The sequence below is a fragment of the Paralichthys olivaceus genome, chromosome 18 (genome assembly GCF_024713975.1).
Source record: "Paralichthys olivaceus isolate ysfri-2021 chromosome 18, ASM2471397v2, whole genome shotgun sequence".
NCBI lineage: Eukaryota > Metazoa > Chordata > Actinopteri > Pleuronectiformes > Paralichthyidae > Paralichthys > Paralichthys olivaceus.
In genome coordinates this window covers 7,912,294-7,940,069 of record NC_091110.1, presented here as the reverse complement: position 1 = coordinate 7,940,069, position 27,776 = coordinate 7,912,294, and the positions used below count along the sequence as shown (strand labels likewise).

Genomic DNA, 27,776 nt, shown 5'->3' with positions numbered 1-27,776 from the left:
CATACGTCCACAATTGATTGACACCTTGTGCACCCAAATTACTATAAACAATGTTATAGTGAGCCTTGAAATTGCTATACAATTCCATGAAAATACAGATAGAGAAGCTTGTCATCCAATTACCTAAATCCCCACTGCAGGTGTTGTGGGATTCTGGCCACAATGAACACAAGAGAAAACACAATGTTATCTCAACTTTATATACATTGGCTACAAGACAAGAAACATCAAATCTGACTTTGTTCCCACTTCAAGCTGTGGTGTCTGTATACTGTTGTATGTCCAAACACATAACTCATTTGATAGCTTTTTAAAAGTGCTTCATAAATTGTTTATCAATTCACACACACATTAGTGGCACTGATCTAACCACCGGGAGCAGTTGGGGTTTATTGTCTTGCTTATGGACACTTTGATAAGTGGAAGAAGAAGCTCTGCAGGAACAAACTGTCTTGCTGCAAATACATATATATATGTATGTGGCTCAGTATATATATACATCTACATGAGCCGTGGCTCAGTATATATATATACTGAGCCACGGCTGATGTCTAAATTGACCTCAAAATCATATTCATGCAAATATAATTGAAAAGAAGGTCTTTGTGGCGTCTGTCTGTGTTTATGTAGACGAAACAAAGCTGTTTTCATAACGACTGTTTCGACATTTTCCTGCTGTATTATCTTGAACATTATACCACGGGGCTGGCAGGAAAAGTTTCAGGAAAATCTTCAGAGCAACTGACATTTGCTTTTTCACATGCAGCCCCTTAAAATTTCAGGAAAATGCCTGGACTTAAGTGCATGTCTGAAAGTTGCTCTAAAGATAATAAAACACTTCTTTTATCAATCATAAATTCATTGAATTGCATTGAAATAGAAGTTAAGAACAAGATTGTCACATTATCAGGGAACTAACAGTAAAACCATATACACAAAATGTTTTATGGAGCCATGATTTCTTTGTTTTGTGTCATCCTTTTACTGACCAATTGTACTTTTGTGAAAGGTACCACATATTTTTACATAAAAACCTTACTTTCACCCAATATTTGTCACACAGAAAAATCCATTATCCAGGAAGTCTGTGTAGGAATTGAACTACTGTGTATATGATCAAGAGTTATTCTGCTCTTTGTATGAGCACGTACAAACATGCATGCGAGAACACCGTGCAGCACAGAGCGAGCATTTGATCCAGTGCGGGGGCTGTATTTTGTTCATCATGTAGATATTATGCCTATCACTAATCATGCAGAGGAAGGAACCGCGTACAGAGAAGGTGCTTTCGATGTTTGTGCATCGGAACATCAACAGATGAGAGAGTCAACAGGCCGGGCTTAGGGTAGAGGAAAGAGTTAAAAGGCTCACCTTTCATCTCCAGTTAAATGAAGCCTTTTGATGGATGTTTTCTGTGAAACGGGTCTCAGTGATGCCTTAGTGAGTGCCCCTCATAAGGCAGAACCCTGGCTCTACACAGGCCTGCTGTTCTACCAGGAGGTAAACATGGGGAATTCTCAAAAGTCCATCTGTCTCTTTCCGACCTGTTTGGATTTCTGCAGGAAGTTCAGCGAGTGAATATAGGTGTGACTGTACTATGATATTAATGAGTTTTGTAGAAAGGCTCCATTCAAAATAAAAAAAAGAGAGAGAGAAAAAAAAAAAAAACAGGGCCCCACCGGGATTTCAGTTGAACTTACATCCTGCCTGCCTCCGAGAGAATCGTCTATTTCAGTTGCTGGAACCAGAAACAGCACTGGACAAATGTACCGGTGCCATTTTTTTATAGCTGAAATAACATTTTGCCCCATAACCGGAAGCAAAAACCATGAATATAAAAGAAAAGTGCGCATAAACTCAGAGGAGAAAAATATAGGAAATAGACGTAGACATGTAGAAGTGCCCAGTGCATTTTACAGACTCCCGCTTTAGACAAGCCTGTGATTAAAGTTTGGTTTACTGGGACAAGTGTGGCGGTTAAAGCCAAGAGGCTTTATATGAGACAAGGCTGGGTAAGACTGAATCCTTGTTGGGAAATGACAGTGGCCTCTGCCTGGTTGCTGGCACCAAAAATATACAGCTGGGGATGGCTAAGCATTGGGTTTGGGAACATATATATAAAGTTAATTATTGTATATGCTGAAAGAAAAATATAGATGCAGCTAGCTACTAATTTTCTCCCTGTCTCTTGACTATTAGACTTTCAGTAACAAGCCCTCTCAATGTACAGGGGGATTATGGGATTTCATTTGTTTAGTTGCTTTTTGTTGTGAAAAAAATTCTTTTTTTGCTGTCTGTTTTTACATTCATATACATCCAGCTCAAATAATTGATGATTTTCATTCAAGAAATCACTTTTTAGTATTTATTGTTTAACTAGTTTGTGTCTTATGTTGCACAAATCCTCTTTTTTTATGCAGACGTTTAATGAATGAGCTGATTCTGCAGGATGCATTGTGCACATATAACCACCAGAGGTAGCATTGTTCCTCTATAGAATCATTCTCAAGCTTTAGATGAATATTTGCAGCCTAACCTAATGTATTTAGCTCAATGCCATTTTCCTGAATAAAACTTTCAGCTGTGTCCAAAACTCATTTCTAAATCTGAGAGCTCTGTTTGTGATGCTGCTGGTTTATTACTTATTCCTGTATTTCCACCTCGACCCGAGGGTGTGTGTGCATTTTAAGTTGCGGCATGGGCAGCAGTGGCCGCAGTCACCAAACTCTCTCTTAGAGCCTCCATTTACCTGGATCCAGGAAAAAAATGGAGGACAGAAGGAAACAGTGAAAGAGTGTGCTAAAAATGAGAAGACTGGGAAGGTGGAGAGAAAAACAATCAACATAATTAGTGTGAATGAGAGGAGGGAGCATTCTAAAATAATAGATGTCAAATTAGAAAGGTAGAGTGCAAGAGATTAGAGGGACTGAGCAGATAGCCGCATAAGAGAGACCTGTAACAGTGACAAAGAGAGGCAGCACTGTGTCCTTCTTCTCCTCCTCCTCTTTTAGACCTTGGAGCTACTAACCATGAATCCAGCTTTTGTGATGTAACAGTGTATTGACCCTTGGAGGGGCCCCAAAAGAGGGTGTTTATTCGCACACGCAAGGAGCTTGGAGTGTTTCACAGCCTCCTGCACTCCGAGAGGGCCAACGTACGCTGACTGCCACTGGAAATGGCACCGGAGTGTCTCTCTCTTAGTTCCCTCCCTTCCGCAGAAATAACACAGGCAAATAGAGACTGTATTCAATGTAAGTATAAGTCACTCCAGCGACAGTCACTCATATGCGTCAGAGCCGAAGATTAACATTGGTTCCGTGTACAGTGGGTGTCCAGTCCACCACAAAGCAAATCAAGAGCCCTGACAGATTGTTTGTTTGCCCAAGAGTGACACTGTCTGTCATCAATGGGGACACTTTCTTATAAACCAATCCAGTCTTAAATATAGATTATATATGACCACCGTGTAGAAGATCACAGTGAGAGCTGATGCCATGTCCTGAAATATCCCAGAGGTTAGAAGCCTGCCAGAGATCAGGAGGTTAAACATCTCCCAACAGACTGTGAAAATATTCATGAGAAAATGTGGAATATAAAGGAAACACTTTGACGATCATCAATTCATATTTTTATTCTCTTGAGGACTCTTTTAATGACAGTAAATACATTATTTTGAGCTGCTTTGCGAATGGATAAAAGAATCATAATGCCTATGTGGTGGGAGGAATAACAAGAGTTGAATTCAAGTCATACCATGAAATATGGTGGTGCTAGTGGAAAGAGCAAGGGATCACTAAAGTCATTAAGATACATCATCCTAGAACCATGAATGTCTGCAACAAATAATATGACAATGTGCGTCAAGTTATTTTTTACTGAAAAAAATCTTGAAGTGAAGTTATTCCAGACATTTAATCTTAGCAGTTCAGCTAAGCTAAATGAGAAATCCTGGATTTTCATCTCCAAAAATGTGACTCACAGGAAAGCCACCATTCCAGTAACTGAGATTACTTGAAGTATGTGTCTGTCAGTGTGGTAATTTCTGTCCTGTCCTGTTATAACGTGACCACAATGTATACAGCTCTGTCTGAAGCAGTGTTAAAATCCACATGCTGAAATCTATCATTTTCCTCCAAGATTACGATAACACACCTTTATCTTATTACCTTTGCCAAAGAGGGTTAGGTTTTCATTGCTGTGTCTGCTTGTCTTTTAAGCACAATAAAATAAAGTGACCAATCGGCCTTGGTGGAGGTGTGTACTCTCCAAGTGCCCTTCTAGTTTTACTGTGCTGAATATGAGAGTATAAAATGGTAAAAGTATTTAAATAGCGCTTTTCTATCCCTGATCACTCCTCAAAGCACTTAACAGTAATTTTACAGTAACCCAGTTATACACACATTCATACAGTATATCTGTGCAGCACTTTCCAGCAATTTTGGGTTCAGTGTTTTGCCCAAGGACACTTCGACATGGGGAAGACCGGGATTGAACCACCGACATTCTGATGACGACCGCTCTAACCCTTAAGCCACAGCCACCCTGGAAATAGTAAAGGATGCCATACAACATTTTAAGACATTTCTGGGACCTAAAAATGAAGCCATGCTTATTAAGACCAGTAAAAAGTAAACGAATAAAGCATAATGCAATAGACCTAAATCCACATGCTTAGGTAAATCATTATACATTATTATGGTCTCATTTAAATGAATGCAGTAACATTCACTGAAAGTGGAAAGCACAGTGAAGACAATGTGAAGTAAGACGGTGGAAATATGCAATCAAATTACAGTGATGTTATGGAACAAGCGTTTTTTTTCTGAAAGGCAGTTATTCATACTGTGCTGTAATTATTTCCCAAATCTTTTGATGATGTCCTCACCACTGAGCTCTGAGCATGTGTTGCTGAGAGTTTAAAAAAAAAAGATCATTTCCAGATTCCAACACTTACCGAGTCATAAAACCACTCAACTGTGTTTTACAGAAAGAAAATGATGCAGATTTAATTTGATGACTACAGGCATACATAAAGAGCATTTGGTCATTTATATCATAATAATCTGTTTTGAGCTGGAACAAAAATGACTATTGACAATAGTTATTTGATTATCAAGCATTGGATGATGAAATATTTGGAATAGGTACCATTTGAACAACAAAAAAGTTGGAAGACATCCACAACAAATGAGTACAGTTGTGGTATTTTTGATTAACTCAACATGTTTGTCGTCCTCCCTTCCAAACAGCATTCAGTCCACTACCTTTAGTCTCTGCTCAAGTTTGTCTCCTGCTGTATCTTTAGCATTTATATGATCTCATAGTCGTTAGAACCATGCAATTGTCACAAATAGTTGTCAAGATATTCCACTTGAAGCCAAAAATGTTTACCTCGAGGGAGGAAAAGAGGGCAAACATGACCAGGGTTCATGGACAGAACACGAATATCTATGACAAAATTCATCCAATCCGTTCCTCTGTTGTGAAATTTCACTGTGATCCAAAAATATCAACCTAATGGTGGCGCTTGAGGAAAAGTCACAAGAGTTACGATGATGCATCCTCTGGAAACTATTTCAAGCTGCTGAACTATTAAATGCCTCTGAATCAGTGAAAACAAACAGTGACCTGCAGGAGAAAATGTCAGAGGATCACCAAAGTAAGCTTTTTTCTGTCCCAGGGGACCATGAATGAATGTATGAAATTGGATATAATAATTATACTATTGATTACAAACTTACATGAAATGCAGATGCTGAAGACATACAATGAACATAAAAACTGTTAATAAGAGGGAAATAAAAGCAAGTAAGAAATAAAATAAGAGTCTACAGAATAAGACAATGGAATTATATTAACAAATTGAGGTGAAGATGCATATAATGAAGTAAAATACTTTCTTAATCAATATTCAATGTGCTTGCTTCTCTGATGTCTCCGGACGGTGTGTTCCATAGCTTTGGGTCATATTTAACATAGGCTGCAATTCTGTTTTGCTTTTGGTTGCTGTTGGGAATGTCCAATAAACAGACAAGCAAACAGTCATATTTGTGAAGGCAAATTGTGAACAAGGGAGTGAGCAATGTAGCAGTTGTTACTATCCAATTCAGAGCTTTATATACAAGAAAGAGGACCTTCATCAATCTTAAATGTCACAGGAAGCCAGTGCAGAGCAGCTAAAACTGGACACGTGCTCTCATCCCTTGGTTCTGTCAATCCCAATTTAACAACTGTCAAAATATTTCACTCTGGACCAGCCAACAGGCTAAATTTGCTATCCTTAGAACCATGCTGCTCATGTGGCTAAAAAGATGATGTAATCCAGGGACATGGAGACTTTATAATTCAAAATCGGACTTTGAAGAGAAGGGCAGAACAAAGTGCAGGGCACAGTTCTGCTCTCAGATTAGAAACTGAGAATGAAGGGGTAAATGCAGCAATGAATGCTTATTTGTCCAGAAGAAAATAAGCAACATTGTAGTTATCTTATCCTCTAGCCATCCCCAAATACACTGCAGGTATAAACCTAAGTATTATCATTACTACTATTTATTTTGGCTGGGGTGAAAATGGTAATGTATTGGCTGTAACAATCTGTTAGAATAATAGGCAGTCTTGCTGTAGGAGATAAATAGGTCCTAGTGTTAGTCTAGCCACCGTTGTCATATGTGCTTTGTTACCTCTGCCAGGGAGGTTATGTTTTCACCCCTGTCTGTTTGTATGTTTGGTTGTAAGACATGGTATGGGTCAGGGAAGAAGGCATTAAAGTAAAAGTACGGATCAGGATCAAGGAGCAAACTTTCTTTCCAACATTGCGAGACAGGAAATCTTTTTATTGACTTCCCTGGGAATAATTCATGGATCTTCATAAAAAAATTAGGCACATTTAGGGGACTGATTTCTGTAAGTGAGTGCAATTTGGTTGAATTTAAGGAGACTGTTGAGCCTTGGCAGCTGTGTGCACTCTAGTTAGAGCTGTATTACTGTATTGACTGAATAACAGTCAACAGCACACATGCCGTCCTCATACGTTTGTTCTCCATCTAGTGTCAGACTTAATTTACATCACATACTGACACTTCACCTCAGGCTAACACATTTACAGCATTTGGGACTTCCACCACTTTGTAGCGTTTTATGCTCCACCCACTCCTATACCATGCCCACTTCACAGGACATAAAAATGCCAAATGAGCGGACAAATGTTGTCGAATTAACATTTCAAATTGAGAAAAAAAACTTCTTGTAAAACTGCAGGGAAGCAAAAATCACTATAGTCTACAAGGTGGCTTTGTTCTACTCTTTCCCTTTTTTTGTCTGGCTTCTAACTCAATCACTACCATCCACATAGCTTTGATTTTTATGGGAACATTTTTCTCGCTATTTTTATGTATGCTCCAAAGTTACAATTTAGGATCATTAAGCTCGGCGAGAGTCATGTTTATGGGATTGGGTGGCTTCCTTAATATTTCTTAAGCTGCACGGAGGGAGGATCTCGGTGACAAGATGATGGAGGACGAATGGGAAAAAGCACAGGCAAGGTTTCTCTCACCAACTACTTCAAAGTGCTCGGAGTTTTGCTTCTAAAAAGATGAATTCAAAAATCAGTGTGGTCGTTATCCCCACCACAGTGGGACATGTGGCTTGGCTTTGCTCTGCGCAGAGGTTCAGATTCAAATACTGACAACAGCTAAGTCTGTAATAACATATAATATTTGAAGATCATTAAAAAACTGTTTGTTAAATGTTGTTTTCAGGGACAAATGTTAAAGGAGGAATATTCAACATGTCAAATTTAGAATATTGGTTATTTAAGTAACTGAAAGTGATATTAAAACTTCAAAAGAAATTATATTAAGTTTTTTTTATGCTGCTTTTAATAATATATGTACTGCACTGTCAGTAACAACACTATAAGGTCGATTTAATTCTCATAATTGATATTTTATTTTGAATGATGAGCAGAGCGAAAATACAACACTCCTTGTTTTATTCATTACGCCTTTTTGAAAATATATAGTAAAGGAGCTTCTGCGATAACTAAATGTCCTTCAGAGAGAAGAGTTTTCAGTGATCCAGCTCTTTAACCAGAGGAATGAACCCGGCCCGAGAAATACAGAATGACAAGCATTTTTTCAGTTGCTATTTCTGCTCTTTTACATCATATAAGCCTTTCCTATTGCTTGCCAGAGGAAATGAAATGTTTATTATATAGCCCTGAGGGCTTCTGCAGAGGGAGTTTTGGTGGACTTAAAGAAAGAATAAGTTCCCCTCTCTTCCCTCACAAACTTGGCTTCCTCCTGTGGCATATGAGAGGCGGGAGGTAGAGGCAGGGTCACAGAAGTAGTGAAGGAGAACCGAGCAGCAGAAGGAATAAGAGAGATGTAGAGGGTAGAGGCAAAGGGGATTTAAGATTAGCAGCAGAGTCAGAGAGCTGCCAATCACCCACGAGTCTTGGCCTCTGTGCTCTGCTGGACATGACAAAGCTTAACATCTGCCCAAATAAGCTCCATCACCCACCTGGGATAGTTCTACAGCACGTACTATCCTCACACCCTCCCATTGGGAGGCTTTAATTTGGATGAATTGGTCCTAGATCTGTTGAATCTCTTCCTTTCCTTCCCATGCTTAGATAAATGGAGGCCAAGCTGAGAGATTTCAAAATAAATGTACTAAATTGGGCTGAATGAGGAAGGTTGACCTGAGGGATTTGCTTGAGGAAACTCAAATTATTTTTCCTAGTTAGATTATCTGTGAACCTGTGAGACATGCTTGAGATGTCGTTAATGCAAAGTCAAAAGAGAGGCAGTGTTCGCCTGTCCAAACTCCAAGTAAGAGTCTCTTTAACATACAGCCTGGCCATACTAATGATAATGTCTTGTGTCACTGTCCAGTGGTGTGGACAGGACACAGGTTCACACAGCCCCATGACCGTTGACTGTAAGAAAATTCTGTAATTTCCTGCAGTTACTGTGGCCACAGTGAGTTGGATAATATCCCACTATCACAACCATCTGAGAGTGATTCCCCACCACAGCCACCGGCATGGAGCAGCTAACAGTAGATATTCACACATGCACACATACATATTGCACAGTGTGATTGCACATGAACACATACAATACTTATTTATGCCAATACTGTATTTGTATTAGGAAATGCTTAAGATTATTACCACGCTCTTCTAACTAGTCTTAAAATCATTTTTTTCAGTGTTGTCCATCCATGACCACAAATGTTAACAGCTAAACCTGGGAAGCACAGGGCAAGCCTTGAAATCTCTCTAGCGTCTAAAGAAAATAGGAAGGTGCCCCAAGTGATTCTGCTTAAGTAGTTTTAGGTGTAAAAGGGCCACTCTTACATTTTGAAATCTTCGGTTCAATACCTTGGTGTTTCAATGTATTTCCAGCACCTGAAGTAAAAACTCAAGGTTTCTATATTGTTGTCTTTTTACATCTACCTCAGGGTATTTGAGGAGTCTACAGTTTGAGGACATGGATTCAAGACTGATTTGGCTCATTAAAGTTCAACAACCAACGATTGAAATCTTCTTTCTTAGAAACACAACTGGACTGGTTCATATCCTGCCAGTTTTTCAAAACAACCTGCTGCAGTTTGTGGGAATGATGGTGGAGAAGGAAGTATGGTGAGGAGCAGCTGAGAAGTTGGAGTGAAAGACCATCTGTCTGGAGGGGTCTGGGGGATCTTGGGGTCTGAGGTAGTTATGCTTCCTGATCACTTTTGAATGATGTCAGAATGATGGCGACAGAGGAGTTACAGGCTAATTAAAATGTGAGGGGCACCACCATGTTCAATACCTGTCTTCACTGATTAATTAGAAGATCAGAACTTTTTTTTTCAATTACTCTACACCTATATTCCCTGTTGTAATATATTCCTGGTCCTCATTTTCTTTACTGTTATCATCCTTTTTCTCATTTGGCTTGTATCAGGAAGGAGACAGAGTGACGCTGATGGGGGGTAGGGTGAGACATCTCTGGGATGCAGAAACACTGAGCCTGGTGTAGGACCTGGTTCCGAGGGGGGAGTGGATACAGCAACATAATGACCAAGCCAAATATTTGTCTAGTCCATATTCTGAGAGCATAATGAAGTCCTTTTACAGAAGGCATCATTGGAATCTGGACACTGATTTTATGCCAGAGAGAGCAGGTTTCACTAGGCCCTGCTGTTTCCACTTAGGCTACCCTGGTCTCTGGTGGCCCTGACCAAATCCAATACAGAGCCCTGTGTCCAGAAGGAGAATAGATTTCAGCTCTGTTTGACACATGATAAGCACTGAATCGGAAATTGAGGTTGGATTTGATCAGGAAATGCATTGCACTCCAAGGTGGGCTTTCATTATACAGTGAATTGTATAAGAACTTGGCTGGTATTAAGGGTCTCTCCTACTGTACATGCTGTTAAAGTCCGGTTATTATGGAGGGAGGAGCCTGGATGGTGGAATTTCACAGCGGCCGATCCAGCCAGCTTCACTCTCACACATACACATCTAAGACCCTGTGCACACACTTACAGTATATACAGTATGTCTTCTATGCTCATACTCACACAGGTGTGGACTAACTTCCTAGTGCATTGCTCCTTTCTGATGGTGCCAAGTTGGTTTTGTGTCAATATGCGATGATGCCAAAAAATTTGTCAGGAATGAAAAGAGGCAGAATCTCTACTGCCCCAGACTCCTCTGCTCCACTTCTACATATTGCAAGATATTTGTGTGGCAGGCCCAGGTACAGGACTGTGCAGAAACTATCAAGGTTGTGAGAGGGGATGAAAAAGATTGAAATGTGAAAATTTTGAGAAAATGTATGTTTGAAAAGCAAGACCGTCCCCAGTTTTATTTTATTATGATTGAACCTTGATTGAGCAAAAAATGCAGCAAAAAGTCCTCCACAATTTTTTAAAAGCAAAGCAACACAACTGAAGTGGTACAATTAATTTACCCATAAAGAAGCACAAAGAATTCAAACTGGCCATTTAGAATATAGGACTAGCTGGTGAATATCTGTTGTACGTTTGAAGGTCTTCTGCACAAATTGAGTCACCAACTATCAGTAGATGTAAGCAGGTGTTAGTGGCCACCATTGGATCTTAGGGACATAACATCCCTTAGCGTCATCTAGTGTTTTGGCCTTGTAATCAGTGATACAGGCCCAAGGCTGAGGCTAAAGGTAAATCTGCCTTTTCAAACTAAATGCTTTCCAATTTTACAACAAGGACAAGATGGCACGCCCTGCCGCAATGATTGTTGCCTTCCGCCAGTTGATGTCCTCGTGCCGCCTTTGCATGTTTACGCTGAACCAAACCTGGCATGCTGCCGCCCCACTGTACGATTTCATACAGCATGCCCACCATGCCAGCTCTCCCTTCTGAACAGACACTGATTCTGCACTGTGACTATGTCTGTTGCCAGAATAAAGGTGGAACAACAATTTTGTGTTCACACCTTTTTTATAGAACAGCGAGGTTAGTTTTATCTCCATTAACTCTCTTGACGTCTTCATCAGACATGTGTAGCGCCATTTTTTCACCTGGAGATATTGGTTTTCTTTTTGTTTTTTAAATTTCTGTCTGTCTGTCACATGTTAGAAGCTAACGAATCTTGTAGAGGATGTACTGCTGTGTTCTCACATCATCTCCTCTGGACTTTATGCAGACTTTATAGTACTGGGCCATGAGGAGAAGGTCTGCAGAAACTTAAGAGGCTCTCACTTGCACTGTTGCATTCACACATACACCTCTGGAGAAACTGCAGAGGTATTTCTGGAGTTCATCTCTGAAAGCAGCTTTAATTTGAGCCATTTTTTTATATTAAGTTGTCATTGTCACTTAACATCACCCATTCTTAAAATATGTAACTATGCAGTAGTTCTGATTTCTGTTTAGATTGCACAACAACACAAAGAGGAGAGCTGCTAGGACCTGGCAAAAAGAAAAAATACACAGCCCTCCCCCTTTTCTGAACCCCCCCTCCTCCCTCATAATTTGTGTACAGTCACAGTTACAGTAAATTTGCAGCAGTTGAGCAGCTTTCCAACTCTCAACCTTGAACACATAAATACAGTAAGAAAATAGCAAACATTGCAGAAATCAAACTAAAAAGAGCACATGGTGCGGAAACAACTCCATATTTGACTCTTCAACAAGTGAAGGTCTGTGTGGTGTTAGCCAGGTCTGTGAGCCTGCCACCCCCCTAGAGGTTATTCTGGCATTATTATGAGAACCCAACATGCTCATTATGGTTGTGGCACTGTTTTTGGGGTGGTTGTATACTCTGATGAGCCAGCGCTGGAAATGCTTGTGGTGAAGGAATGAGAGGGCGACAGAGAAAGACGCAGAAAGAGAAGAGAGAAAAGAAAATGGGGAGCGATGAGGACAAAAGTAAAGAAGATAAAGAACAATCAGAGATCAAAGACAAACTGAAATAGAAGGAGAAAGGGAAAGGCACCAAATAGGAATGAGAGAGCGACAGAAACAGCAGTGGTCTGTTTAACCACTTTCCACCTCCCAGTGCATCATGAAAACCATCCCTACACACAGGAAGGAGACAGAGCCGGGAACACAAACAAGTGGATAGAACCACCTGTAAAGGGAAAAACACAAACCACTGAGACGCTCCACATATACACACACACGTGCTCCTGTGCATTCACACACACACACATCACACACACACACACACACACACACACACACACACACACACACACACACACACACACACACACACACACACACACACACACACACACACACTCACACACACACATTCCTGGTATGAACGGTCTTCTTGTGTGCACCGGAGCTGAGAGAGACAGCACTGTCTGGTTCACCGCCACCACCTCCGTAACCTCTGCCACTGCCCAGCATGAAAACACACCTACACAGAGGTGACTGTCTTTACTACCTATTTATTTGTTGAGTGACATGAGGTTATTTTATGTCTTCACATGCTCTGGAAACAACACTGTCTTAATTTATTTAGTTAGTTTTTTTCCTGAGATATTTTAAATCGTGAATGTTGTAGAGTTTTTTTACATGCTGTTTGAATTTTATCCATGATAATTTAATGTGTAAAGGGCTTTGTCACCCTGAAACTAAACAAAACATGTAGCTAACAGCAGTGACATCCAGATAAATGTAAATCATAAGAAATATGTGAACACCAAACCAACACCAGTGCCTAATTTTCTTACATTTCACTCTGCAAAACACTTTATTGGTTGTTTATGTGTATGTACAGTTCACAGCTCACTGTAAACACTGATATGCAAACAGCCTGTGTTGCTGTATTACTCTTGCCGTGCATCAAAGAGCAGTCTTGTGTCCTCACTAGGCCCAGGCTGCAATTTGGGCTCAAGGCGTGGCCCGGCACCCATTGGGCTGTGTCCGCCCTGAGTACCAGTAATGACCCCTTCCCTATGGGGAGCGTTTGATCTGGGTTGCCTGTGTGCTTCAGCAGGGCCTATTTCTGGAGCGTGGGGGGGATAAAGGGAGCTTTCAGACGTGGTGCCAATGACCATAATTAAGCAGCTTTAAGGGGTGGCAGTGAGCGCGCTAGCAAGCGCAGAGTTTGTAATTTGCAACATGGGGGCAGAGTCGCTGTGGCTCATTGGAAGTACATGGGAGGGTCGGGTGGCACCCGGCACTGAAACACAAGGGACAAAGTGTGTGAAGGGGACCGTAAAGAGGACGTTAATGACTTGTGTCCATTAGCACCCACCCCTGGGGCCGGCTGACCAACGGCCTCGAGCCAAAATACAGAGAGATCGCCGTAGCAATCGTTCCCCACCCAAACAGTGTGTCATTCAATGTGACCTTTCAGTGATCAAGGCCTCTGGTCAGTCAGCTCAAAGAGAGAGCTCTGATGGACCCAAGTCACCAGTATCCTTACTCTGTCGCCTCCTAAGCGAGTTGTTTTCCCAAAGTAGTTTGTCTAAATACCTGTCCATACTGTGTCCGGCAATACTGATATATAAAGTGAGTTTAAGGTGGTTTTAGGATGATTAAAATCAGACTTAGGATCTCAAGCATTCACCTCAAATTGTTTTAATTACAGTAAAAACAAAATTTTAATCTGCTAAGGACGAAGAAAGTGTGTGTTTCTCTAAAATTCTCAGGGCAGTTACTTTGGCTGATGTGGGAGTGCTGTTCATTCATTGACCCTGTCAGTTAAAGGACACGTTCACCAAAACTAGTCATCTAGCCCATGTCTCTGCGGAATCAGTGTAGTCATCACTGTGGATAATAATCCACAGAGTGATTGCTGAGAAACACTTTCTACTGGTGAAGAAGTCCTTATGTAACTACCTCCTGAGAGAAGCAAAAGATGTCTCATCACCTGTGTCGCTAACATGTTCATGAAACAACTCAAACAGATGTCAGGTGGTAATTACTGGCTATAGTGTCTCTGCAGAGGTCTTTGCTAGGTTGGCCTCACCCTGCACCGCGCCATGACCCCTCTTAAGGTAATGGGAGCTGATCCGGGTGCTGCTCACTCTCCATGTCTCCATTAACACGTGTCCGACAAAGTGGGCAAAACTGATGTATTACACAGAAAGAAAAAGAGTCTGTAGGAGCTGGCCCAAGTTTCTGCGCAAGTCTCTGTTTGAACCAGAGTGCGTGACCAAATAAGAGAGCGATTACCCAGAAAATTACAATGTATGTGGGTGGAGGCTCAGGGGGTAGAGAGGGCAGGCCACTAAGATCCATGGTTCGATCCTCCACACTGCATTTCGAAGTGTCCTTGGTCATGATCCTGAAGCCCTAATTTTCAGTCAATGAGTGGTGTGTCAGTGAGAGCTGTATGAATGTGTGTGTGAATGGGTGAATACAACTTGTAATGTAAAGCACTTTGAGTGGTCAATAACACTGGAAAACCAGTGTGTGTGACTCCTTCAGTCCTCACTCCCTTTCAATAGGCCTCAGATAATCTCAAAGGAAAGATGAAAGCGAGTTTAATACGTCTCTGTTTTGCTGATGTATTCTCACACATCATCTACTCCACACACACAGGTGGAGTGGTTCGTCCACTTACCAGAAGGTCGCTCATTTGATTCACGGTCCTTGGGCAAGGGACTAAACCCCGAATTGCCCCTGATGTGTGATAAAGTGCTGCACATAGATGCACTACATTAATATGTTTGTGTTGATTAATACAACAGTTAATAGCTGTCACTCAAATAGGTTCCCTTGTGTCATATGTCTATTTCCAAAGGGGAGCTGAGATATACTTGGAAAAGTGAAAAAAACTCATACATTCTCTCATTTGCTGATCAATTCTCAAACCTCTGTGCACGGGTGTCACCGGGGTTCATTCATTTGCCTCGGCAGTGCACGGATCCATGTGGCCGCCCCCCTGGAGTAGGCGTGTAGTTCCTCGACACAACCGCTGGGTCTGTAACTTGACACCTGGCCGCGCGGTGAGCTCTGCCATCGCTTTACCCGCAGAAAGCCTATTTAAAAAGGAAAGGGGTGAGTACTGCGCTCCTGACTCCGTAACCCCCCTCCTGACGGACCCAGCTTTCTCTCCGGCTGCACGGCCCTCGATCTGGATCGGCATAAATGAATGAAACACAGGGGAATATCGACAGACAAGCGCGCAGGAAAACTCTCTATCAGAGCGGCCTGCCAGTGCCAGGAGGAATTTATGTCGGACTTGACAGGCACTTCAACATGAGTTCTGTCCTCTGGAAGTTCATCTCCAGCTTGTCAAATGCGTAAAACGGCGACCGGTGTCTTCTGCTGTCCCCCTCGCAAAGGAGTCACGCTGTGATTAACGGATCAGGTTTTTGACTGCCGGGACAAATGAATACAAATGAATTTAGGCACCCGAAGGAGAGATTGCAGAACCTCTCATCTAGACACAAAGTAAGTGAACATTTGCTTCTCATAAGTGAACATTTGCTTCAAATATGTTTTTTTGCGTTTTCTCTGATGAGAGGATGTTGCAGAGAGCTGAGCTGTGAGCGCGCACTGACATGGACTGAGTTACAAACCAGGGAACTGTTGCGCTCCGTGTGCGTAAAGCTGTGATGTGCCGGCTGGCTGTGGTCCAGGAGTGATGTCCACTGGGGACCATAGAGGCTTTGTAGGGGCTCTGTTTAGACCATAGGTGTAATTCGTCACCATTTGTCTTATGGTATGACATTAAGCGTAGTTTTGCCAAAATGGGTCAATGTATCAAACGTTCTTATCCGCCCCTCCTCAAATGTTTCTTTTATTCGAACTGTAAAAAGATACCAAACATAATAATCAGGTTTATTTGGTGACAATGTTTGCACGTTATACTTAATAGAACCCCTATCTGCGTTTTGTACAAGACAGATTGTGATTAGTGTATTGGAAAGCATTTGCAATAAATACTACATTTGGTGAGTGCAGATGTTTTGCTTAAAAGTGTTAAAGGGACCGACTCATGTGAGCAAAACATCAGGCAATTATTCGGATCTATAAAGTTTAATTAGAGGTTCATCAGCATCCACTTTGTGAGGATGCTTGCCATGTTTTCTTTTTTACGCAGCCACTTTTACGCACTTAGAAGGAATGTTTTAAAAGGATGGATGAGATTACTATCTTTAAAGAAAGGACAATAATTATTATTAGGAATGTAAAATAAATGACATCAGCTTATTCAATAGCTACATTCCCTCACAACAACCACTTATCGATGCATTTAAGCAAACACCTGCGAACGACATGAGTTTTACTGCTCTGTCCAGATGTTGTATGCAAGTGTTTACAGCATAAATTTTCACAGACAGTGAAAAACTCATCGGGCCGTTGTAATATATTGAGCTTGGTGCTGGGTCGGCTGCAGCTTGCAGCAACAGCCAGCTGTTGCACAATGGACGTAGAAAAGTCATTCATTCAGTCTTTGTTTCGTGCGCAATTCTAACATGTCATTGATATTTGGCTTTAATGAGCATCTGGTTCAGATAGTGGCAGAGACAGTGGGGACACAGTCTTCTTGAAAGTGGAAGACATTTGATGTAGTTTTTCGATAAATAATTATCGAAAAACTATTTTTACAAATGGCATCAGTTGATCACACCTCCCTGCATGTTGCACATAAATAACTGCCATGCATAAAGAAATATAAGAATTGCTTTAGAGGGATTATTTCCTGACAAATGAGGCCATGGATCAACAGTGGTACATCTACATCATTCATCTTTCAGATGCACATGAGTTGATATATAGAAATGACCGTCTACCTGCAAAGCGATTCGCCTTATGTCCACTTGGTGTCGCCCTTTATGTCAAACTCTTTTTTACATGCAGGTACTTATGTTCAATGTGTTGATTCCTTTAAACGTTATATACACTGATATATATATATACACACAGCTATACGTATATATTCAGCTTTTATATTTGAGACATGATGTACAGACACTATGAGATATAACTGTTGTTTTGCTTATAATTATCAACACAATTACTTTTAGAAAATCCAAGTCTCACAGTGCATCGTATTGTGCTATATACAATTTCACAACTTCCTTCTCCTCACAAACAATAATAAGAATCTGACTCATATGATAAGAAGAAATTAGTCATGAACTGTCTTAAGTAAGAGATTTCTTTATTGCAGGGAAACCGTCCTTTCAACCATAGGAATTTTCCACTGTGTGTGTGTGTGTGTGTGTGTGTGTGTTTGTGTGTGTGTGTGTGCACTCAAGGGGCAGAGCAGGATCACCTTTGGGAAATCCTTTGAGGGGAATCAGTGAGTAAAGTCCAAGCTTGCGGAAAAAAACTACACTGGCCTCTCAGTGGCTTCTTCTCCACCTCTGGCTGGTCTGCAGACAGACAGATGCTGTTTGAGTGAGTGTGTGTGTGAAGAGTGGTTGACGGTGTTGTTGGGGTCGAGAGGTTAGAGTCAGAGTTTAGACACGGATGATGCAGTCGCGTTTTAGGAAAGATAAAGACGGTGATGGTGGAAACATCTCGGGGGGGGTTGATGATTTAGAAAGAAGTATAAAAGGGAGGTTGAGCTGCCTGGTGGAAACATGCAGCTGATAACATCTAAATAGACCATGTAATGAGACACATGGTTATCCACTTAAAAATACAAGGAGTGAAATTCCTTGCTGTTATAACATAAATATTCTGACCCCCTCTCTCCATCTGCTCAGTCCCACAAATGGCATCTTTCCACTATATATTTTTTACTGTTAAATGACTTTTTTATAGCAAATTAGTTGTGTCTGCTAGTCATAGTCCAAATCAGCTGGTGAGGAGAGAAAGATGGTATCAGCAGTAGAGAGCAGTATTTCCTCCCACCTCCTGGCTTTGAAATGTGAGTTCAGCGGCTCACAGCACAATATAAAGGTTTGACTCTTGGGTTTAATGCATGACTCAGGTAAAAGCATTGTTCATCTGGCCTGTATTTTGTCCACTCATTGAGAATTTCCTCTGGGAGTCTTGTCATGTAGCCCACTGTTGCATGTATGAAAACCATACCAGACGTGGTTAGTTACACATGGCAGCCAAACTGATTTAAATGTCCACTGTGCACAAATCCACCTCAGTGCAACCTCCCTCAACATACACCCTGTCACACACACTTCCTATTGAAAATCTGAAGAAGCTACACTCAATTTTTAATTTGAAAGAAATCAGCGCTGTTGCCCAGGAAACTAGATCCAGCTTCCACACATGTAAACAGCCGGAGGGATAGAATGAGTGTTATTTGCTGCAGTTAAAAAAAAAAAGATCTCAGCGTTCATGACTCATTTTCAGAAAGCGGATCTCTCCTCAGCTGATAAGAAACTGACTGTGGCCATAACCAGCTGGGAACGTCTGGGGGCTACACACACACACACACACACACACACACACATCCTGAATAACCATAGCCAGCTGTATGTTGGGTTGACTGTGCTTTAGCTTGATGGGTAACAAGAAGCCTGAAGAGCACGAGATACAGATGCCACAAACACAGAAAGTATAAGCACACCATCACACACATATGCTTACTTATGTACAAATGTCCTGATCATTCAGACCAGCGGGGGACGTCCTCACATATTGACCTGTGGTTGTTTGTAGTAAAACTTTCTACAGAAAATACAATAGTTACAATTACACAATAGTGTAGTGTAGTCTTTCCCGCGTTGATGTATATGGTGTCCTTGGCCCACGCCCGCGTCTGCCTGCTTCCCTGTGGCCCTCCAGCCACAGCTGCTATACACATTTCCCCCCCCCCCCCCACAACTAGTGTGTGACCATGTGTGTCTGGATGACCTCCAGCGGTAAACAGTGGCTCCCCTGCCTGTCACCAGATCTCGGTCCCCCGCTGAGCTCTCAGTCCACTTGCCAATCAGTCTCCTTTAGCTTCACTGTGCACCTGGATGTGGTGAGGGTGTTGAGAGAGAGCATTTCGTTTTGTGTGTGTGCGTGTGCTGGATTTGGGGAGGAGGGTTGATGGATAAGACCACTATATTTATGCCTTACAAACCACAAATTGAAGCTGTGCGTGTGTGTGTTTTGGAAAGAGAGTTGTAAGTGCTTTTGCAGAATCCACTCCCCATTTGTTATTCTCATATCAGTGGTTCAGCGTGTTTTTCTTGAATGTGTGTTTTGGTGGGATGCAAAAACAAGGATAATTAATTTTTTCCCTATTATATCACTGGAAACACAAACTCTGTGTTTTTGTAGTCTATTAGGACACATGCCAAAGATTTCATAACAACAGTAGTTCTGTCTTCCATAAATTTTCAATAATTTTAGGATTTTTATAGAGCTGATGCAAGCATTAAAGACATCCTAAAAAAAACCTTTCAACATTTAAAAGTTGCTATTTAAAACCCTTGATTAATACCGTAATTTGTTATATATGGTTATTAGAACATGTGAAACCCATTAATATTTATTAAATCCATAGGATTGCTATAATTTATAAATGAATTTTAGCAAAAAAGAAAGTATAAACACCAGAAATAAATAGGATTTTTACAGATGTATACCCAACCTGGCTACCCAAAATCTGTTAATAAAGAGTTAAGAGTTATTTTATGTATTTTTATTTAATTCTGTATAAAACACATCAGTTAGAATGTGATAGATTTATAAAACGTACAAATTATTTTAATAGTTCAACATTAGCCATTACATGACTTGCCTCTTTCTAATTTCCTTTCTTCTCTTCCCACAGGAGAGCCCTATTGCTCTGCACCGTTTTATATTGTACTTGTTACCTGGGACTTACACAAGTACACTCTGAAGGTAAGACATGGCTGCCACTCATCTCCACATATTTCACTCATCTCCATTCAGTCACTTCCCTGTCCCACAGTCTCTTTCCACTCTACGGAGAAAATAAAAAGAAAACAGTAAAACAATGATTGGTGCACTGGAGGGATTTTGTAGTTATTCTTCGCCTGTTTGGTCATTACCCAAGCACGTAAACACATTGCTTTGAGAGTTGGGCCAACCGTTGCCATGATGACAAGTGTTGAGTAAGCTAAGTTGAGTGAGTAAGGGAGTGATCACGTCATAGATACAGAGCAAGACCATTTTTAAAGTTTTTACACAGACAAAAATACTCTCAAATCACTAATGTCTCAGTTCTGTTACGCAGAAACTGTTCTGACGGCAATCAGTATTTTTACAATTGCAACAATGCTTATTATTTATCTGTCTGGTTCTCAACATCATGTTTTCATTCTGTCTCTGCTCTCATAGCATTGTTTTCAGATGCAGCAGGCAGCTGGTTTCAGTAAAATACTATTTTCCAAATGCACATTGTGCAGACAGAGACAGTTAGAGACGAGCACATAAACAGCAGAAGAGCCAGGTATCTTCTTCAGGAGATGGTGGAGACCAAAACAGAGTTATAAGAGAATTAATACTGGATTTTATTTCATCCGGTGGCCAAAACAACAACCCTGGAAGAATAATGTAGTGCTGGAAGTTTGCAATATCTAATTAAAAGTTGATTTTTTGTCAGTCTCTCCCTAAGGAGCCAAAAACTCTGTTATTAGATGCAGCATCAAGTACGAATTGATGCAAATATAAATAATTATTTATTTTTGTATTTCCTGCAGTATTGACTGTTCCAATATTGACATAGTCAGCATCTATGACTATACTTTTGATTTGATAGATCTGGAAAGAATGTGTTCATGAGCTACTTTTTGTACCGTTTTGGCAGTTTTCCCCTGATGAAAAGTTGAAGTTACAGTCCAGTGAATTGGCCCCTTCTCGTCTCTTGTTATTATGATTAAGACTGACAGGGGCACAGGGTTCAATAGGCCCGACACAGTGACTGAAAACTGACGGCAGACAGAACCAAATATCACTTCAGTTAATTACGACAAGGTTGAAACCTTTTTTCCCCCAATTCGAATTGTTATTCGATTACAATGTCAAAACTGGACATGGCTCCTGTAATAAGCCACGTAAAAGCTTATATCTGTTATTTTAAGTGACGGCTTATTGCTTTTACCCCCAACATACCTCCACCATCCCATGTTAGACTTTAAACAAACTTATTTTCAGGTGAACCAAAAAAAAAAACTTGGAAGTAAAGTGTGCTAGTATTATGAGGCTCTGCCTGTGCTAGTTAGGGTCAGTCAAATCTGACAATAATGGGTATGATTGACATATCTCTATTTAACTTTATTCTAATTTTAAAAAATGCATGCTACATAAAGTGCTCTCACCTTTTCATTGTCTCTCTGTTCTGCAAACTGTTCAAAAATGTAGAGTTAGGTTGCACGATACCACAGGGTCCGTGTTTCATACTGGCTGGAGATGAATGATAGATGTCATATCCTTCTACATTTTCTGCCTGTATCTCTCTCCAAATAAAAACCAAATGCCAAAAAAATTAGTCCCTGATTGAAATCATGCGACAACGCCAAGTATGTCATCCATTTAATAAGTGTCGACTCCAAAACTAATAATGTGAGAATACATGCAATGTATTGCTGTGAGGATGATTCTTCTGTCAAGTAACGGCTCAGTGCAGAGTCTGCAGACCAGCGTTGGCCAGTCCAAGTGAGATTACTTGACTGTGTTTGACTGTATGAGTGACTTCATCCTCTACAAGGGATAACATTTCAGAGTAAAGAGCCTTGGATACTCTCTCTGTCCTACTTGAGTAATTTGGCACAGAGCGAGGCTATGAACTCCAGCCATGTGTTAAACACAAGTCTGTGTGTGTGTTCACAACCATACAGTATTCTGTATATCTAAAACCATATATGGTTAATGCATGCCCCAGTAATAGTGCTGTAAAAGTGGTATTAAAATAAAAAGGTTTGGAAACAGCGGTCTATGTAACGAAGAAGAGATACATGTTATGCCCCCCCCTCCATGCTTTTCTGTCAAATCCTGTTGTCCCTTTACTTTACTGATGAGACCACACAGAGAGGCTTCACTTTTTGGATGGGTATACACCGAATCCCATGTAGGTCTTGTTTAATCAGCGTATTTTATAAAGCCCCAATGTTTTGAGGGAAGGGAAAATCTTACAGTCCTGTACAGTGCAAGGAAAGACCATGAAGAAAGGGCTATGTGGGAGGCATGCCTGCATTCAGATCCGTTTCACAGAGCCAAAAAATGATTTAAATATTTATTTTGACCAATGATAAGATGCTTTCACAAATTCTATTTCACAGAACAAAGAATGCTGAAAAGATGTGTATATATACAATTTATATTTTATATTACATATACTTCCTAAATTTAAGTTCTATATATATTGTTCGATATAACTGCAACATTTGTTATAAACTTGTTATGTATTAGAAGCAGTCAGTAATTCCAGTCTGGACAGAAGTGAATTTATAATATTTTAATCCTCACAGTGGTCTAATGATGCATAGCTGGTATTACAGAAAGAAAAGCATCTCATTGAAGTCCCTGCTCTCTTTCCAGCTCATGAGCTGACCAGGACTGACCATCTGCCTTTCCCCTCATCTTTTTTCCGCTTTTTGTCATCTAATCAACGTTGCATGTCCTCTTTTCTGGCTTTTCACAAACAGAGCTTCTGTACACATGTCCCCATTAAACAAGACCCAGTGACCACAGGTCAGAGTGAGCCCAGAGACAATAAAGATGGTGAGGGGCCTCAGTCTGAGATCACAGGTCATATGGAGAAACACTGGGACCACTAAGACAGAAACGCTGAAAGGAGAGTCAGCTGAGGGGCTGCAAACTGTATTCTGCTGCACTGACTCGTGGTGGTGAATGTCCAAACTGACTCTGTTGACAAGGACGGCAGAGAGGTGGAAGCAGAAGGGGGATGCTGTCTGATGATGCCGATGTCCTCTGGTTCATTAATCCCCTATGGCTTTAAAACAAAGAGGCCATGCCTTGATATCGCTGAAGCAACCATTTTCAGTGGTACATGTACATGTACATTTAGAGACTGTGCTCTGCTCTCTGTGGCTCTAAATTCAAGAACACAGTGAAGATTACACTTTGCCTCATAAGGGAGAGTGTTGGCCTGTGGTTGCTATGAGAGGATTAGGTCCTTTAGCCTGATTTTGCGTTCCTGGTACTGGCTGCTTTGGCCTTGACTGAGCCCCTTCACTATTACCTCTACAAGCTGTCACATTTCTGATGACAAAGTGAACGGCAATGAAAAAGTCTTGGCACTTCGAATCTCTACAATAACATATGTTGATACAGAGAAGTTATAAATATATCTCCTGCATTATTTCCCCCTTGTCTCATCTCAATAATTGGATTTTGATATCTGTATAAAAATAGCAAAAACCACAAGCATAACTAGACAGTATGGCATTTCACCAAACAAAGACAGGAACAGTTAGGAAAGATCATACAATTGTAACTACTGTACTTTGATTTAGCTTTAAAGCTTTAATTTATTTTTGTTTCCCTAGATGTTTAAATGTGGCCACATTAAGATTACATTGTGAATTTTCTGCCTGCATGGAAATAAACTACTTATACCATGGGGCGCTTTGTTGTGTGCCTGCTTAAAGCTGCTTTATGCTCCACAAGAGTCATACAATGAAAGTTATGCCACAACTTGCAGTGCTGGAGAGAAGCACAATTCTGCAAACCACTGACATTTGAAACAAAAGCCACCACAGCACCATCTACCCACACAGAGAGCACAATCCAACCAGGATCAGTCCACACTCCCCAACCGTCAGCCTAGTTTTATGTCTGTCTGGACCTATACATAGTCATTTAGTTTGGTCTAAAGTTGCAGTAGACTGAGCTTACAGAAGCAGTTTGGTGGTCCCAAAGCCCAACGAGTAGTTTATTATTCTTCGTCATTTTTTGTTTCAGCTACCTTTTTTCCATCTCTTCACTCTGCAGGGTATAATCTCCCTTTCTATGTGAACTGCTGTTCTGTGTTGGCTGAGAGATGAGTGGGACAAGATGTATGGCTGAGATGCTGCCATGCCTGTCATGTGGTTCTGTTTTGTTCGTATAAAGTTATTGTAAAATTGGAATGTAACCCAGTGTCGTCAATCCAACTGCCACTTGCAAAGATAGAGCAAATATTTTGCTGAGCCTCACTCATAGCAGGGAGAGCAAATTCTCACAATGAGCTCAGAATACTCTTTTCATTTTAAAAGAGTTTTCTTCCACATGATTGTTTTCATTGTTTTTACTTACTGTTGTGTATGTATTTGTTGCTCCAGTGTCCATGTTTCTACCACATCAATATATATATAAAAAATTATGTCAATTTTTGCCACATATAGTGGAAAACGTTTAGTCCAGATGATCGGTGTAAAACTAATCACTCTCATGTGCCCTTACAACTGTCCTGCCATTGTCCTTGTGTGATGAAAACCTCCCTTTCGCATTCATGCATGAAGCCAATTTTCCTTTCCGGGTTTAAAAGAGACTGCAATAATAGGCTTTCATTTTCCCTTTTGACTGACGGCACCGATGTGTGACCTTCATTAACAAGCCTGTCATAATTATTTGCAACTCTAACACTGCTCTCCCTTCCATCTAGATGTGGACATCCTCCAAAAGTTGGGGCTTAAGGGAGAAAAGCCGTCACGCTCGGTGCCTGCAGGGGTCATTCCATTCAGATCAGGGATCATCATCAACCAGCGGGCACACATCGAGGCTCCATTGCGCTCAGTCTTCCCAGCAGCCGTCGGGCCCAACTTGGCACTGGTCCTGAGTGTGCGCTCACACCGTGTCAACAGTGCTTTCCTCTTCACCGTGCTCTCAGACCACAGGAAGATCCTTCTTGGTCTGCAGCTTGTACCTGGAAATCTGGTCCTTCACACAGGACCGAACACCTCGGTGGCACTGCCCTATGAGCCCCATGATGGTCAGTGGCACCAGCTTGCAGTTGGGATTAATGGACGGAGAGTGACTCTATATGCCTCCTGCGGAGAGCAGAGTGTTCATGCAGACTATGGTTGGGACAGTGATGAGGGACTGGCTCCAGAGCTCCAGGGCTCCTTCCTGCTGGGGCGGACAAACCAGCAACAATACTCAGCACACTTTGAAGGAGCCATCTGCCAATTTGATCTGGTCCCTTCTGCACAGGCAGCTCACAACTACTGCAAGTACATTAAGAAACAGTGCAGGGAAGCTGACACATATAGGCCTAACCTTCCTCCCCTGCTGCCAATCCTACCACGAGAAACAAACATCACAGCCACCGCTGCTACCCCTGAACGTAGTGGCCCAGAAACGGCCAAGAAGTCCACAGGGCAGAGCCTTGCAAGGAGTGTTGCCGCTGCTGCCTCAGCTGTCAGACATGTAGCTTCCACCCAAACAATGAAACTCAACCCTGGGACCATTCCTACACCCCTGCTGGGAACTGTGATGCCAGTCACAGTCCAACTAGGTTTGGCCTTGCCGCCTCTGAAGGCCAGGATGGAAACAGTCACAGCACCACTCAGGACAAGAGTATCCTCCACAAAACCACCAAGCCCAAGTCCCACCACTTCTAAAGCTTCAAATCTGAAACCCTCCAAACCTACTCCCCCAAAGCCCACTCCTCATAACACCACCAAAAAGACAATCTCAAAAACCGACAACAAGAAAAAACTTACAATTCCAGCCACTACCAGCACCAAACCTTCCAAGACAAAACCCGAATCTGCTTTATCAGACCAAGATGCAGTCCCAAAGAAACCACAACCCACCACAGCCAAGAAAGCATCTCCCAATCCTAAAGTCACAGCATCCAAAGCCACTCCGTCCAAACCCAAAGCAAATTCTGTCAAAGTTGTCCCTTCAAAACCAACAATATCCAAAGTCAACCCCTCAAAATCCACAATCTCCAAAATTATGACTGCCAAAACCTCCAAGCCAACATCCAAACAGGTCACCAAGCCCACAAAGCAAGCCAAAACAACCAAGGCTCCAGTCACCCCGCCACCGACCAGACCTTCATACAACACAGTAACACCACCTGCTACTGATGGCTTCCAGAGCTGGGAGGTGCCACCTACTCAGTTCTCCCTGCTAGCTGGACCTGTAGGACAGAAAGGAGAGGCTGGCTCATCGGTAAGCACCACAAGTCTGTTGGATTGGTCTAGTGAGAGTGGTTGTGAGACTGTGCCATGAAAAAGGGCAAATTGACACTACAGAAACACAGAAGTATAGTCAGAGGCCACGTTTGTGGATAATTTAAGGTAAATAAAGAAGATGAAAGAATACTTTAATTCATATCAAAACCTGTAGACAGTGTCAAACATCTAAATTGATGTCAAATGGTCGCTTTTGGTTCTGGTCAGGCAAGATAGAGATGATATGACAGTGCACGCATACAGAGACAACAGACAAGCCCCAAATCCTTGCCAGGGATCCATTTTCTACAAGATTAAAATGATGAGGTGATGAATCAGCTGTTTTGGGGGAAGAGTTTTACGGTTTAGTTTAGCAAATATGTGAAAGGGAGTGAAGTACTTCCATTAGAGACGTCCCAGTCTCTTTTGGTCTTTGTCACCTTTGACAGAACAGCTCTGGGGCTGGAAATAAGAGACGACAGAGATACTGTATGTAGGTTAATGTGGCACAATTTCCTTTAACCACACAGGTAAGAAATCCTGCTTTTCTTCTCCCTCCTTTCCTCTTTCCTCTTTGCACCACAACTCTCCAGGCTGGGTGTGACGTGTCAGGTCTGACGCCTTGCCGTCTCTGCACCAGATTCCTCTGTCACAGAGGGCTAGTGGAGGTCACATGGGCCTCTTTCAAAGCTAGGTCAAGGGTCAAAGCAGTCAGTAAACACAACCATTCAGCTTCCTAGTGCAAGCGCAAAGGTAGACTAGGCCTGGAGTATATTTCGGGAAGCACCAAGATCCATTTTCACCTTTTCAATAGATTTCCCACTCAGCATTGTAGGGCATCTCAGTTTCATCTTGCCTGACCTCTTGAGATCAAATGTAGTTTTTGTGAGTAGTTATGTGTAGAAAACTGTGAGTGCTTCTAAACAGAAGCCAGGATCCACATGCACAATCACATTTGTGCTCAGTCAAAGAGGAATTTAATATTTAAGAATGTTGTTGAATATTTTAGTTCAGTGCTTGGGAGTTTTAACATGTTATAAGCTAAACGTCATCATCAAAACATGGCCTTACTTCAATGTCTCCTCTGCATATTTTGGGTGTTAGGTGTATTTAAAACTAGCCCTGTGATTAAGTTGTTCAGGGGCTTTCATTTGTGTGCCCTTTTCTCTGTTGTTGGCTATAATTTGTCACTGTGGATTTTACAGTGTTATGTGCCTATTTGGCTAATTTACTGCTGAAGTGACGTCCTCACCTGACCTGATCCTCATTACACTGAACTAA

At 41.5% G+C, this 27,776-nt stretch overlaps 1 protein-coding gene across 1 annotated transcript in view; it reads left to right on the top strand.

Moving 5' to 3' along the window:
- Window positions 1–15,693: 15,693 nt before the first annotated feature.
- col27a1a (collagen, type XXVII, alpha 1a) overlaps window positions 15,694–27,776 on the top strand; it is a 65,313-nt gene continuing 53,230 nt past the window's right edge. Inside the window, exons 1-3 of the mRNA XM_020081628.2 lie at window positions 15,694–15,891; window positions 20,180–20,250; window positions 24,977–26,493. Coding sequence (XP_019937187.2) covers window positions 15,839–15,891; window positions 20,180–20,250; window positions 24,977–26,493 — 1,641 coding nt within the window. The 5' untranslated portion in view covers window positions 15,694–15,838. The remainder of the gene's footprint in view (window positions 15,892–20,179; window positions 20,251–24,976; window positions 26,494–27,776) is intronic.